Below are 15,190 nucleotides of genomic sequence, written 5' to 3'. Positions count from 1 at the left end.
CTAAGGATAAGAAGCGCCAGCGCCTGCTTACATGGTGGTAGTAAGGATATATCTGTAATCTTTTTTATCTTGCCCAACTAATTGTCACCATTTATGATATTGCCAGAAGCTTGGACGAAAGAGGCCAGACAGAACTTATCTTGCTTGATTTTGAAAAAGCATTTGATAAGTTGTCCCATCATCGTTTGCTGATAAAAGCAGAGCATTATGGTATCAGAGGAACACACTTGGAGTGGATTTCGGACTTTTTCACAAATAGAACCCAACAAGTAGTGGTTGATGGTCAGTTCAACACTGAAGTGGAAGTGACTTCTGGTGTACCTAAGGCAGCCGGGCCGCTGTTGTTTGTCATATTTATTAATGACCTACTAGCCTGCATCAAGAACTCCTCGGTTCGACTCTTTGCAGATGACTGCATCTTGTATAAAAGAATTACATCACATGAGGACAGTCTGTGACTTCAAGTAAAAGACTTAGATAATCTGCAGGAGTGGGAGCAACAGTGGATGATGAAATTCCATCCATCAAAATGTCAAGTCATCCATATCACAAATAGGAGAAATCCCCTCCAGAGCTCATACCCTATTCATGGCCACACACTTGAGGAAGTCCAACTTGACCAAGTCCAGCGCAGGGCTGGTGTGCTCGCTATGTCACCAGTGACTATGACAGGAGGAGCAATGTGTCTGCTATTCTACAAAACCTCCAGTGGCAATCTCTACAAGCCAGACGGAACAGAGCCGGGTACTCGCATCAGATATAACCTTGTGGACATCCAGTGGAACCAGTACCTTACCCAATCTGTGACAAACACCAGAGGCCATGATTCCAGATTCCAGCTTGAGCACTGCAACACTCAGGTCTACCTGCACTCTTTCTTCCAGAGAACAGCCAAGGACCGGAACCTTTTTCAGACAGATCCAGCCATCTCGCCGTGCTGCTCAATGCTGTCAAGTCTGCATTGGGGCTCCGCAGCACTTATATTCCTCCACCGAGAGCTGCTTTTTATCGCACATCGCACTGTACATATTTTGCACTGCTTTTTTCGAAGCTGCGTTCCTGATCCTTTGTACATATGCGCAACTTGAAGTGTGCCTGTCATCATGCATTTGATGTTACACTTACCGTGTAAGAAGAAAAGAAGAAAAAGAAGATATCTTTGATTGAAAGAGAAAAAGGTTGCAGATATATCCTTATTACCACCATGTAAGCAGGCGCTGACGCTTCATATATCCTTAGCGCAAATTTCATTGCAAGAGAGTGGAGAGCAGCAGATGTCACTGTATACGATGGTGGAAACAACGTCCAAGAACTATTGGTAGCGAATGACTATGAAGATTTTTCAGAAAATGGCGATTTGAGTGATCCTGAGAATTAAAACAATGCGTCAGTAAAACCATGCACAAACCTAGTAATGCCTTACCGCTATCAATAACAACATCAAAAATCTGATGAAGTATACAACTTAAGTTACTAATTTAACAATAAAAATATGCTTTTCATTGATTTGGCGGCCCTTTTGAAAAAAGCGCCCTCGGCTGTGACCTCCTGTTACCTTCATATTAATAACCAGACTTTGTAGTATATTATTGCTATCAATAAAAATCCAAAATCTGGTTAAATATGCCCTATAGTGACTAATTTAACCATATATATGTTTTTCATTGATTTTGGTGGCCATTTTGAAAAAAGCGCCCTCAGCTGGGACCTCCTGTTATATTCATATTAATAATTTGACTTAGTAGTACATTGTTGCCATCAATAAAAATCCAAAATCTGGTTAAATATGCCCATTAAGTGACTAATTTAACCATATATATGTTTTTCATTGATTTTGGCGGCCATTTTGAAAAAAGCTCCCTCGCGTGACCTCCTGTTACCTTCATATTAATAACCTGGCTTAGTATTACATTATTGCTATCAATAAAAATCCAAAATCTGGTTAAATATGCCCTAAAGTGACTAATTTAACCATATATATTGGATTTTGGCGGCCATTTTGAAAAAAGCGCCCTCACGGAAAAGTTCTCAGGTTACAGGCTTTTTACCCAAGAAATTCTTGTTCCCCATGCAAAACTGGTCCAGATAAACCATATGAGAATTTCTTGTTCTCCAAGTGGTACTTAGCTCAGTTTTAACCTGGTCTAGAGCTTGTAAGCACAATTGGAAATGACCTCGATATGGCACATTAATCGTCATGTACTATAATCTAAATTATGCTCATCGGTCAGGACACGGTTCTTTAACCCTATTATGCTTGTACATTCATATAATGACCTTTGAAAATTTGGGTACACAAACTTATACTCGGCAACTTGAAGTCAAATTTTGTGCTGTGATTGTTGGATGGAGGGTAATGAACTATGCCATGGAAATGAGACCATTTATGATGTGATCAAATAAAATCAGTCGGGAGTCGGAAATATTGATTTTCAGATACAGCCAAACTCGGGAAATAATTTCTTTTGCTATCTTTTGTTTCGGAAACAGTTCAACTGTTTATATATTTGGAACTATAACTGTTCAATATTTATGAGGTTTTCTGCATATCAGCTGAATATGTAGCTTTGCAAATGCCTTATACAATCATGTAGAAAACTAAAATTTGAATATGCCCGACTTCAGACTACGATGATGCCGCTCTTTTCAAAGACACAAATCTTGCAGGTGCGAGTGAACAGCATATAGAATTAACATATAGGTCTTTATCCATGTTCTTTGATAATCTATGTACAATGCAGGGGAACGGTGTAACGTCTAGTGCATGGTAATGCATTAAAAATAGTATAAACCCATTGCTATAATTATTCATATTACATCATTACTCCAGCAATGTTTACTACACCTTTCTTTTTAAATCTATCGGGTGATGTCGATCACCATATGAAGAAAGACAAAGATGAGAAAACATTAACAACTCATTTCGTGATTTTAGGATCCTCTTTTGCTGAGTATGGTTCAATTTGTAGATAATAATGTGTTTACACTATTTTTTAATGTATTGCCCTGCACTAAGACTTCCTCTGCATTGTACACTGTGCATTGCACATAGATTATCAAAGAACAGGGATAACGACCTGGATCGTATAATTCTATAGAACTTTTATATCATGCTGATCACTCGCACCTGCAGTATTAATGTCTTTGAAAAGAGCGGTATCGTAGTTAATCAATACTTCAATGTAATACATTGTCCCATATGCCACTGTCAATCTATTCGAATATTGAATTGCGAGTTACGCATACTTCAGTGTATTATATTGTCCCATATCCCACTGTAATTTTGGGCTGTCGCCACACAGAAAATACAAATTCGACACAGACATAATTTTATAGTCCTAGGTTCTTGATGATACAAAAATCTTTTTATAGTCTTTTTTAGTACGTTGGGGTGGGCTCCTTTGAATTATTTTTCTGAGATGAAATTGATTTTGTTTTATGGAATATTGTTGTTTGTGTAATGATGGAGAGGCTGTATTATTTTCATCCACATTTTTCAAAAACAAATTACACTGACTTTTGTACATATATTTTTGTTTGTGATTTTTTAGATCTAATAGACTGAAATTCAAATCCACTAATTTTAACTTATTTCGGATATCAATCTTAGATTTGTGTATATTTTAATCCAAGATTAATCCATGCTAAGATTAAAAAGTCAATCTTATGGATTTGAATTTTTAACCCATTACATTCAAAAATTTTAATCAACGTTAGATTTGTTCCTAGGAATCTAGAAATAACCTCAACATGTAATTATTTTGAAATGACAAATGAGAACGGTCATTTTTTGACACGGAGATCAACCTAGCATAACAAACGGGTAGTTCCTGATTAATGCACAAATCCATTAGAGTGTGAAATTGGTTATTTACACATGAAAGAACATACATTATAATCTTTTCCTATAGCGCATGTGTGCATAAAAGACATGCATGTCATGGTTTGGTTTGACTGAAAAATGTAAAATTTCACATAAGCATTCTGGGATGCTGTGAAAATCTTCTTTGGTACCAGAGCATGAGAAACTCTTTATAAACATGTGCATGCGGTGTGGGCGTTCGCCACTCAGCCTTGGGCATCGCTCGGTATATATCTGAGACGGTATAGATCGGATCGCTATAGATCTTTGACAAATACTACGTTTGAGTATAATTAAAAAACGCAAGACTTTCTGAAACTGGTTAGTGTCGTGTATTTCAATTTCGTTCAAACGTGAGCCATCCAGTTTCTATAATCATAAATACTTCTAGTTCCAACTGAGTGCAATATCCGAAAGCTGTGGTTTCCGACAAAAAAAATCAGCTATAATTAAAGACAGAGATAAAAACAATTTATCGCGTCTGATGTCATTGTCAATTACGATCCTTGATTGGTTTACACAGGTTAATCAGCGCGTAAAAGGAAGACCGGTCTATCTGGTGCTGATCGGAGAAAAGGAATAGCAGCAAATGGGGAAAAATACGTACTTTTACAAGGCAAAAAGCAGCTTTTCTAGGCATTGTCGACATGGTGCCTTCACCAAAGGAAGTTTCCTAATATAAAGACCTATAACTTTTGAGATGGTTTGCATGTCGAAAGGTGCAAAATAAACAATATGGCGCCCGGTTATAAATCCGCGTTCAGCAAGTCATCATCACGACACTTGTAAACAAACCGTGCTCGAGTTTGATTGACAGGTGACGTCAGACGCGATAAATTATCTTTATCTTTGTCTTTCATTATACTTACACTTTAGGGACTACCATTAACACAATCAATTTTGGACAAAATTTGTTTGGTATTTTATTGAGAAGAAAAACTGAGAAATTTAAAAACGCCATTTCTAAGATCTAGAGTGGTCTTTGGGCTTTTAAAAATAAAAACCTGCCAAACAGCCAAGAACCACTTTATCGAAATTAATTCCTAATAATACTAGAATGCGGAGTTAAAAAGATTCAAATTCTCTTAGAAAACTTATTTCGTACACTATTATCCTTACAATATACATTACAACTTGAAAGTGCAATTTTAACGGTAAGGATTCTAAGGTTTCACTGCATTTTTGACGAATAACGTTTAGATTCAACTAAAAAAACGTTCTCTCGAGTCAGCCAAGTAATAATTGTAATTTTATCGGTTCGTCTGTACGACAAAAGCGTTGTTTATCGGAAGCTGCACATAGCTTTCATTTTCTCTCGATATTGTTTGAAACGGAAAACATAAATGAATGGATTTATAGCCGAATTTAGAATCGCCATTCCATTGGCAAAGTGATTCAATGAAGTGCCATGGTATCTATACCCACCCAGATTCTTTTGCAAATACAACACTTGATTGGTAACCCAACATAACACAAAGGCGATAAACACGAGCAGGAACGTTTTGGTCACGTTTCGGCTTCGGTTTATTCCAGCAGCGGTGACAACGGCGGATTTCCCCGACTCTTTGTGACCGTCTTCTGTGACTCTCGATACTGTTGATATTTCCTTATCAGCTTGTAATTCTTTCGCTCTTTCATCTTGCGTCATCAGTTCGAATATTATTCTTGCAAAACAATATCCCATAACGATGCAAGGCCCGAAGAAATCCCAAATGAAGAGAAGGATTCCTGTGATGGCCTCACCGATCAGCGGGAAACCTATCCAACGACAACGCCCGTCAATGTAATACGTCTGTCCAATGCAGGTCACAAGCTGCATGGTTGGAGCTATCAACCACAGCGAAGCTCCAAGAACGATGGCTTTGTTCCTCGAAAAGTTTGTTCTGTACCACATAGGATGCAAAACAGCAATGTAACGTTCAACAGAGATGGCCACTAGATTATAAGTAGACATAGTAGAGAGATAGAAAAGCAGTCCATTGTAGTGCCAAAACACGCAATAGATATATCCAAATATGTAATTATTGGGAGATACCAACTGGACAAACGTATTTCGACCGGTGAAAGTCCCAGCAAGTAACACGATGGATGTCAGCAGATCAATTGCTGCTTGCGAACCGATCAAGAATTTCACTTCTTTAGAACGCATCTGGATTACCGCCAGACATACCGTCAAGTTCCCCAGTATCCCCATAATACCGACGATTATCTTGAAACCTTCGGTGAATGCGAGACCGATGCTTTCGTTGTTTTCCTCATTGCTAAGATCAACGGTAGATATCAGTGGACTACCAGTTCCTTCGAAGTTGTCTTCTACAGTTCCCATATTATTCGCCATAACCAAAGTTATTGATATAGAAAAGACACTGCATATGTTAACACTTCTGCACTGTGTTCTTCGTATTTTGAACTTTCAATGAAAACATCAACAGATCAATATTGACAATAATTCCAACACAACTTTAACCAAATAAATTTCGTACCTTAATTAATTTACATCAGTGCAAATTGCAGAGAGTGTTATAGTCTCTCAAATTTCAGCGATTTGATCTGATCACCAACATTGTCTCACCTCATATATGACAAGTCGTCGGGAATACTTCAGTAAGGGGGATATTAATTTTTTCTAGAAAGACATGGTTAGAAAAAAGGCTGAACTCTTTATTTTCACTGTGAACGTCGTCAATTTACTTTTCTCATCTGCAATGAACATCAAAATATGGAAACCATTCACATTTGACGCACAACATACAACAGTTGATACTTGTGGTTGTCCCGGTGATGTTTAATACTTTATCCTCTCAAATATTGAGTAAATCGTTAGTCCGAGGTGTTTCTCCACCAGTTGAAACAGACGACGGTGATCAACACAGCTGCCTCGTTCAGTTTTGCAGTTATCCAGGTCGCGAGGGCCAACTGTTAAACCGTTGGTCACGCAAAAGTATTCAAAAACGTCCTTATATTGCAGGCCACTCTCCTAATATTTAATTTATAATGACATAGTATTGTATCATAACCTACGTACTGCAAATTTATAATTGGTTGTGAAAAGTTCGTGATTAAGTGTTGAACCAAAGGAGAGTTTAGAAATCTTGGCAGACCGCCCCCTCGAGCTGAAATGCGCATGCCTCAAGCTCCTGCCAAACAAACGCCCTCTATAGATAATTTAAACTGTTATTATTCCTCGCACCGGGAGGTGCGAGGTATTATAATGAAAGACAAAGATAAGAAGACTAGTTTGCGTCTGACGTCACTGTCAATCCAATTCTTTACGATCCTTGATTGGCTAATAGCGCGTATAAGGAAGGTCGATTCATCTGGCTGGTGACGATCGGAGAAAAGGAATAGAAGTGAATGGCGAAAAATACGTACTCTTACAAGGCAAAAAGCAACTTTTCTAGGCATTGTGGACATGGTGCCTTCGCCAAAAAAAAAGTTTCCTAGTATTAAGACCTAACTTTTGAGATGGTTTGTATGTTAAAAGGTGCAAAATTAACAATAAGGCGCCCGGTTTTACCGCCGTGTTCAGCAACTCATATCATTACGACACTTGTAAACAAACCGTGCTCGGAGTTTGATTGACAGATGACGTCAGACGCAAACTGGTCTTTTTTATCTTTGTCTGTCATTATAGTGTTTACTTCTGAATCGAAGATGGAGAATTGAAGAAAAGGCTGAATAAAGTAAATTATATTTACCTTAATTTAAATATTTATGACACTTTCATCAAAACAAATATGCAAGCGATGATAATGTGTAATATATAAAATATCAAATTTCACCATTTTTTAGAGAAAATAGTGTTTTTTTAGACAAAATGCGAGTTTGTTTTCTGGACAAAGCCTATGTAAGCTCCTGTATTGAGCATGCGTGTTCACTGTATTTGCCACACTAATTGTATTGAGCATGCGTAGTTATTGTATATACATGTCACGTCCCTATGGCCTATGCCAAAGTATCTGAAATAATGCCTTATTTCTAATACCATATGGAAATATTGGAACAAACGGAACGAGCATCGTGTTCATCAGCCTGTATGTAACCTTGGCCGAAGGTAATCAGCGGAGACGGGTAAAAATAATTGAGTTTTCCAATATCTATATTTTTATACCGACTGTAAACAGGGATGGAAATGCAACAAAACTTTACATTTACGTAATTTTTACCATTCAAACTATGAAAAGCTCTAATTGAATTTGGCAACTACTGACATTTGTACCTGATCAAGCCCAAGATCTATAATTAAATTTTAGCACCCATTTCCGTGTCTAAACGCATAACAATACAAAGAATAACCGAATGCGTATAGGGTTGTCTTTTTTAGAGACTCTTCTTGTTTGTCATTTAACACTCATTTAATACAATTAAACAAACAAACAGACCCAATTGCACTGTTTTTCTGTCGTTCTTTCGACCCTGTTTTCTTAAATCCTTGCAAAAAGAGTTTCATTAATTGAATGTTTGGTTCGAAATAGGTTAGTATTAAGGGCGGGAGTTCTTTTTAACGTAATTAAAAACAAAAGAATGAAAATAACAAGAATCTATATGGGCATGATGGGAAGAATATTGGAAATTGGGAGATACAGCCCGGGAGATACAGACTAAAAGACGTAGCAGGATATGGTGGAGGAAAAGTATAGAAAAGTGGAAGGAGAGGGAGTGGGAGTAAATCTTTAAAAAAAAAGTGGGAGCAGGAAGTGCTAAATATGGAGGCAAAAACTGATAAGGAGAAAAGTATGAATGAGAAAAATACACGGATGAAAAGCAGGCAAAAATAAAATGGAAGGGGGGGAAAAAGAAAAACGGGACAAAAGAGTGAGTAAATAATTATGGTTCACCAGATGCAGATTTCATAGCCCTATCTCCGAGTAAATATAGTAAGACTGATCAATGCAAATAATTATTATTATTATTATTTATTATCTTTACCCAGGGTATGCCCGAATCAGCTTAAAGCTGTTCTAACCGGGCCCTGCAATATACAATTAAGTTACAACAATATTAAAAGACACTCATATAAAATATAGTAATTATACATAAAACACATTTAGATACAAACAATTATGGCACGTAATTTCATATAATCATAGGTATATACAACTTTTTAAAACATCAAATCATGCGAATATGCAATCTACTTCAGATGGCTACTTTTATACATTGTCTTAAACGACTGAACATTAACAGCATTTCTAGTAGGCGGGTCAATATTATTCCACAACTTAACGCCACTATAGCTAAACGAAAATTTAACAGACTCAATGTCAGTACCATGAACAATGGGTGGAAGAGCTAGCAAATCAGCTGCAGCGTGCCTCGTAACACGATCGTGATTGTCACGCACATAATTGAACATATTATTTAAATACTGTGGAGCAAGACCATTAAGGGCTGGGGTATGAACGTTTGGACAGTATTTATTTTGGGACATGCGAGCACATCAGACGTATCGAATTGCATTCTGAATACGAAGAATGTCATTCTGATATCAGATAATTTTGATTTTATGGCAAATCATTAAAATTGATATTTTTGATATTTAACAGTACTTGAAGTAAACTTTATAAATCTGATGATTTATACTTAAAGTGTATGTAGGTGGGATGAAAAGCCGACGATCAATTGAAAATTTTGACCTTTCGTATTGAAGATATGGATTTTTTCCCAAAACACCAAAAAAAAATTAGGTCTTTTTGGGAAAAAATCCATATCTTCAATACGAAAGGTCAAAATTTTCAATTGACTCGGCTTTTCCCTCCCTGCTACATACACTTTAAGAATATATCATTAGATTTATATAATTTACTTCGAAAATTATTTGATATCAGAAAGACATGCTTCGTATTCAGAATGCAATTCGATAGGTCTGAGGCTCTCATGTCCTACAAAAAATACTGTCGAAACGCAATAAACGCTCATTTTGGAACCCTTAAGACATTTATAAATCATTAGAGCTTTGAAATAATCATTACGATCTGATAGTCGTGACCGACGCTCTGCAGGGTCTATTGTTCTATTGTTTCCGATTAGAGCGCTGACATATTGGAAAATGTTGCCAATCAATATTCATGAGAGTGTACATTCAACGTCCAGTTTGCGAAATTGGGTGAGTTGTGTTTGGTAGGTGTGAAATACATCTGACTGGGCGTTTTAATTACGTAACGAATAAAGGCATTGACATCGTCGAATGGCTGCCCAGTGCTGTTATGTGTTTAGTTATTATATAGGCCTAATAATTAAATGTATTCATCATTCCTTTCTTTTCCCTTCTCTGTACTTAGTTTTTCCTAGGCCTACATTTTATCACTCCCTCGCTCTCATTGTCCCCTCTCACCCTCCCTCTCTCATTCCCATAATTTTCCTTATATTTCTATTTATCTACTTGCCTTTATTATCCCTTCCTCCAGCCCTCTCTCATTCTCCATATCCCTCCTCCCTCTCCCCCCTCCCAAGACTTCTCACAGAGGTGAATCTGTCCCTCCCCAACCCCTCCCCTCTTTGGGTACGCCACTATTTCTATACCAATCTCCTTCTTAAAATAACATTAAATGGAAATTTCTTAAAAACAACCTTTATAGGCCTATACTTATACTTACATGTATACGTATAGCGATTACCATTATAGTGTAATATAGATATATGGACTGGAAATGGCAGCCTTCATACATTCTAATGTGTAATCGATCACCAAGAGCATTCAATTTAGTTAAATGAAACACCTATCGTCAGGTGGGTGGTAAAGATGATTGCATCGACAGCTAAAGCCTCCTTATAGTCTTCAGACCCACACAAGCACACATTTGGGATACATTGAGTACAATGGTACCACTTTACACATGACTGCCCTTACACATGACTGTAGTGTGGTCACTTATTGATACTCGCCTGTTGTGTAGAGCGTTAATATGATGCCGGATCAGTGACCAATTTAATGGCGGAACCCCTTTATTCGAAACAATGGTACCACTTTTATGAATAGCCTGTCGCAACTTCTAATCGGCATCAAACGAACAAAAGATTATATAATCTATTGCGACTCTATTTCTATTTAAAAGCTCTTTGGTCGTGACCACCTTAGCTCTTGAAACATATAATTAGATGGAGTGTAGTAATTAACACCTAAGATCACTCGCGCACATCGCTTTTGTATTACATCAAGTCTATGACAATCTTCTTTAAAACGACCATACCATGCTAAGCTACAATAATCAAAGTGAGGTTGAACCATACTTTTATAAAGAACATTTAAAGTATCAACATTAAGATATGGTTTAACACGACGTAACAAAGCAAGTTTACAAAACACATTTCGAACAACATTATTAACTTGCTTATGCCATTTTAATGGATTATCAATTACAACACCCAAGCATTTAAAATTATCAACACATTCAAGATCATTACCATCAATTCTAACAGAAAAATCATTTTCATGCACATTATTAAGTCTTGCACTAGTACCAACTAGCATGATTTTTGTCTTATCAGAGTTAAGGAACATCTTATTCGTACGCATCCAAATCATAAGCTTTTCAAGATCACACCTTAATTTACTTGCAATATCACGAGCATCATCCCCACTAACAGACAGTGTGGTATCATCAGCATACATTGAAATATAACCATGCTCAATTACTTTACACATGCTATTAATAAAATGATGAATAATAGCGGCCCAAGTATGCTACCTTGAGGAACACCTGAATTTACAGGAAGTTCATTTGATAAAGCTCCCTTAAAAGACACTCGTTGTGTTCTATCATGTAAATAAGAACGAAACCATTTTGTGGCCCATTTCACTTAATTTATTCAACAACATATCATGATTGACTGTATCAAACGCCTTACGCAAATCAACAAAGGCTACGCCAGTCATTTTACCTGAATTCATATTGCTCAACCAGTAATCTGTCATTTCAGTTAGCGCCGTCTCTGTTGAATGGAACGGACGAAAACCTGATTGATGTTGGTTAATCAAATTGTGGTTACTGAGAAATGTATAAACATGTTTATGAACAGCCTTTTCGATGATCTTACTTACACAGGAAAGAATGGAAATTGGCCTATAATTATTAGTGCTGTTTAAATCGCCACCTTTGTGAAGGGGAACAACTCTAGCTACTTTCCATACGTTTGGAAAAACACCTGTATACAAAGACATATTCATAATATATGTTAAACTATCAACAATGACAGGTCTAGCAATTTTGAGGAGCTTACAACTTATATCATCAAGCCCAGTAGCTTTCGCTGGACTCATGTTAAGAATTTCATTATTTACAAAATCATGCGAAATACAAGGTAAATGCAATTGCGGCTTCACATCGATACTATGTGTGATAACATTAGGAATACAATCATTACTCTCATCAACACACTCAATCAATGTCTTTGCTACATTAGCAAAATACTCGTTAAAACCATTTGAAATGTCATTATCACTTGTTAAAACATTATCATTAACAACAATAGACGAAGGGTTTGTGGATGGTTTAGATGGAAGAATATTTTTCAACGTTTTCCACAGCTTACCAGAATCACCCATACATTGTTGCGCAGTATTAGTAAAATAACACTTCTTAGACTCACGGATCATTGCAGTCATCTTATTCCGATATGACTTAAGGCAGCTGTGTACTCTCAGACATGCATGTAGTAAAAGTGCCGTAACTTTGTAATTATTCACGCAAGATATATAAAAGTATACATTTTTATAAAGGCAAGACATCAATGAATCTCAATATAAATACAGATTTGGTGTAAAAACAACAATTATGAAGAAAATCACAAAAAAGTGAATTTTTTGCAATTTTTGTTCGGTACATCATAACAAAAAAACACTCTTTCCAAAATTTTATTTTTTTTTTCTTAATCTGGAGGCACCATTCCAAAAACGGTTTTTTTAGTTTTTTGATATCGGCCTTATTTTTTGAGATATTGACCATATAAGGCATCAAAATGAACTTTTTACAATTCACAAACGCCTATTTGCACAAAATGATGCCTAAAATCGGAAATAGACCAAAATATAAAAAAATGAGAAAACCGTTTCTTAAGTCGATCATGCTTTTTATGATGAGCATAATTGCTTACCTATAGATGCTGTATTTATTGAGTTATCGTGTACCTAAATCGTCATTTTACCGAGAAAATGAACATTGAAATAAAAGCCGTTGAAGTTTAAAGTGATCACATTTTGCACTTTGATCAAAGCTCACAGGAGAATGCGTCCGTTCTCGTTTTTCTACCTTACATTAGGCAAACATCGGGTAAATCCACAGCCCCTTGAGAAGTTTGGGCGAAATCTATTAATATCTTCATGTTTAAATCGGGGGAAAGAACTTGATAAAATTCTCATTTTATCAGCTAAAACGGAGCCAATTGACCGCTAGGTTTTTGTGAAATCAGTGCTTCCGTGGTGCTTCCATAAGATGCGCCGCGCATGCAGATAAGCGTTGCGTATGCGTAGCGTATCTGTGCGTTAACAAATTGCGCGCCTACAAAACACGATGGTACAACAAAGATTTTCTTTCCTTTTAAATTGCGGGAACGAGTGAAATAGTGAAATAAAATCCATAAAATAGAGCAGTTGGAGTTAACAAATCTGGATTTTCTTTCCTTGTATTTATAAAAAACATAACAAAGTAAAAACATTTCAAAAAAGCTCAATTTCGCGAAAGAAACAATGTCTAGAGTACACAGCCGCGTTAAACGCCTCCCAGTCAGAAGTTGCTTTAGATCGAATAGCTTTACGATGTAAATAATCACGTTTTGACATGTGCTTTGTGATGTTGCTATTAAGCCATGGGGAGGGGGAAGCTTTAACACGCTTGCATCTTTTAGGAATATGCTTATTTACAACATTATTAAACATTTTCTGTCACATATACAATGCATCATTAACATTTTCACAATTTTTTATATCATTCCACGGAACATTTAAAAGCTCATCAAGAAAACACTTTTCATCAAAATTCTTATAAGACCGATACTCAATAGTTTTATGCATACCTTTAATCGGTTTACTCTTTCTTACTGCATATATCATAAAATGGTCACTAAGGCTGCGTTCACATAGAAGTATACTATTCGGGTATACGGTGCACGTTTTACAGGTGCACGCGTATATAGTTCAATCGAGCAAGGCAATTTCATAGTACCGGGTCACATAAGGCTACGATCGCATAGAAATATACTATTCGGGTATACGATGCACGTGTTGCAGGTGCACGCGTATAGATTAAATCGAGCAAGGTAATTTCATAGTACCGGGTCACATAAGAGCTATTCGAAAAGGCCGTATACCTGCGTATAGTATATTATAGTGGGAATCGCGCGTGTTCGATTTTAGTGCAGCGTATACCGTCCAAATTTTAAAAACCTAAACCATATGTGGGCAAATTCATTTTTTTAATAGATGCACTATCTAATTCTGCACATTATGACACCTCATTGAATGCAATGTGACCTCAAGAAGTAAGGTTACAAGCATTTGATAAGACGAAGAAAATGGGTAAACTGACATACTCGCTATTCGCTATACGAAATACGCTCATTCGATCAGGCTGAGTTCACATAGTATACTCCTATATGAACTCAGCCTGATCGAATGAGCGTATTTCGTATACCGAATACCGTATACCGTATACTTCTATGTGAACTCAGCCTAATGGATGTTTGAATAACTCCACTGTCCACGAACAAATCAGGTTGAGAGGTGAAAATTATTGTTGCACTGTGATCAGTAACTCTTGTTGGTAAGTTAGTGTGAAAGTTCAGTGTGAAAGGGATTGACAATTATAACAGTCACATTTTGTTATCCTATAAACTACAGTGGGCAATCAAGATTTGTAACCTGTTTTGAAAGTGATTTATATCGAAATTAAATCTTTGAAAATACAATATCCAACACAATCACAAGTCTATGGCAAGTATATTGCACAATAGAACAGAAAAACCTGGTTTTTCGTCGATAAACCTGGTTTATCGATTGAGAAACCTGGTTTTTCGGTGAAAAACCAGGTTTTTCGGCCGAGAAACCTGGTTTTTCGCCGATAAACTTGGTTTTTCACTGATAAACCTGGTTTTTCAAACGAAAAACCAGGTTTTTTGAATTCGATTGTCATAGTTTTTCGAAAAACCTGGTTTCTCGGTCGATAAACCTGGTTTATCAAAAACTGTGACAATCGAATTTGAAAACCTGGTTTTTCGATTGAAAAACCAGGTTTATCAAAAAAAATATGACAATCGATTTGAAAAACCAAGTTTATCGGCCGAAATTTTTGGGGTTAAATCTCCCTTCTCCCACTTTTTCTTCTCCCTCCCTCT

General features: G+C 36.6%; 1 protein-coding gene across 1 annotated transcript; it reads right to left on the bottom strand.

Annotated features, from left to right (window-relative positions):
* Positions 1-5,144: 5,144 nt before the first annotated feature.
* On the bottom strand, positions 5,145-6,200 carry LOC140149641 (cannabinoid receptor 1-like). Its single transcript, XM_072171721.1, has one exon. It carries the CDS (start codon positions 6,198-6,200, stop codon positions 5,145-5,147), a length of 1,056 nt encoding a protein of 351 aa, XP_072027822.1.
* Between the last annotated feature and the right edge of the window lie 8,990 nt (positions 6,201-15,190).

Source organism: Amphiura filiformis, chromosome 4, assembly GCF_039555335.1.
Source record: "Amphiura filiformis chromosome 4, Afil_fr2py, whole genome shotgun sequence".
Classification (NCBI taxonomy): Eukaryota; Metazoa; Echinodermata; class Ophiuroidea; order Amphilepidida; family Amphiuridae; genus Amphiura; species Amphiura filiformis.
This window is presented reverse-complemented; position numbering and strand designations above follow the sequence as displayed.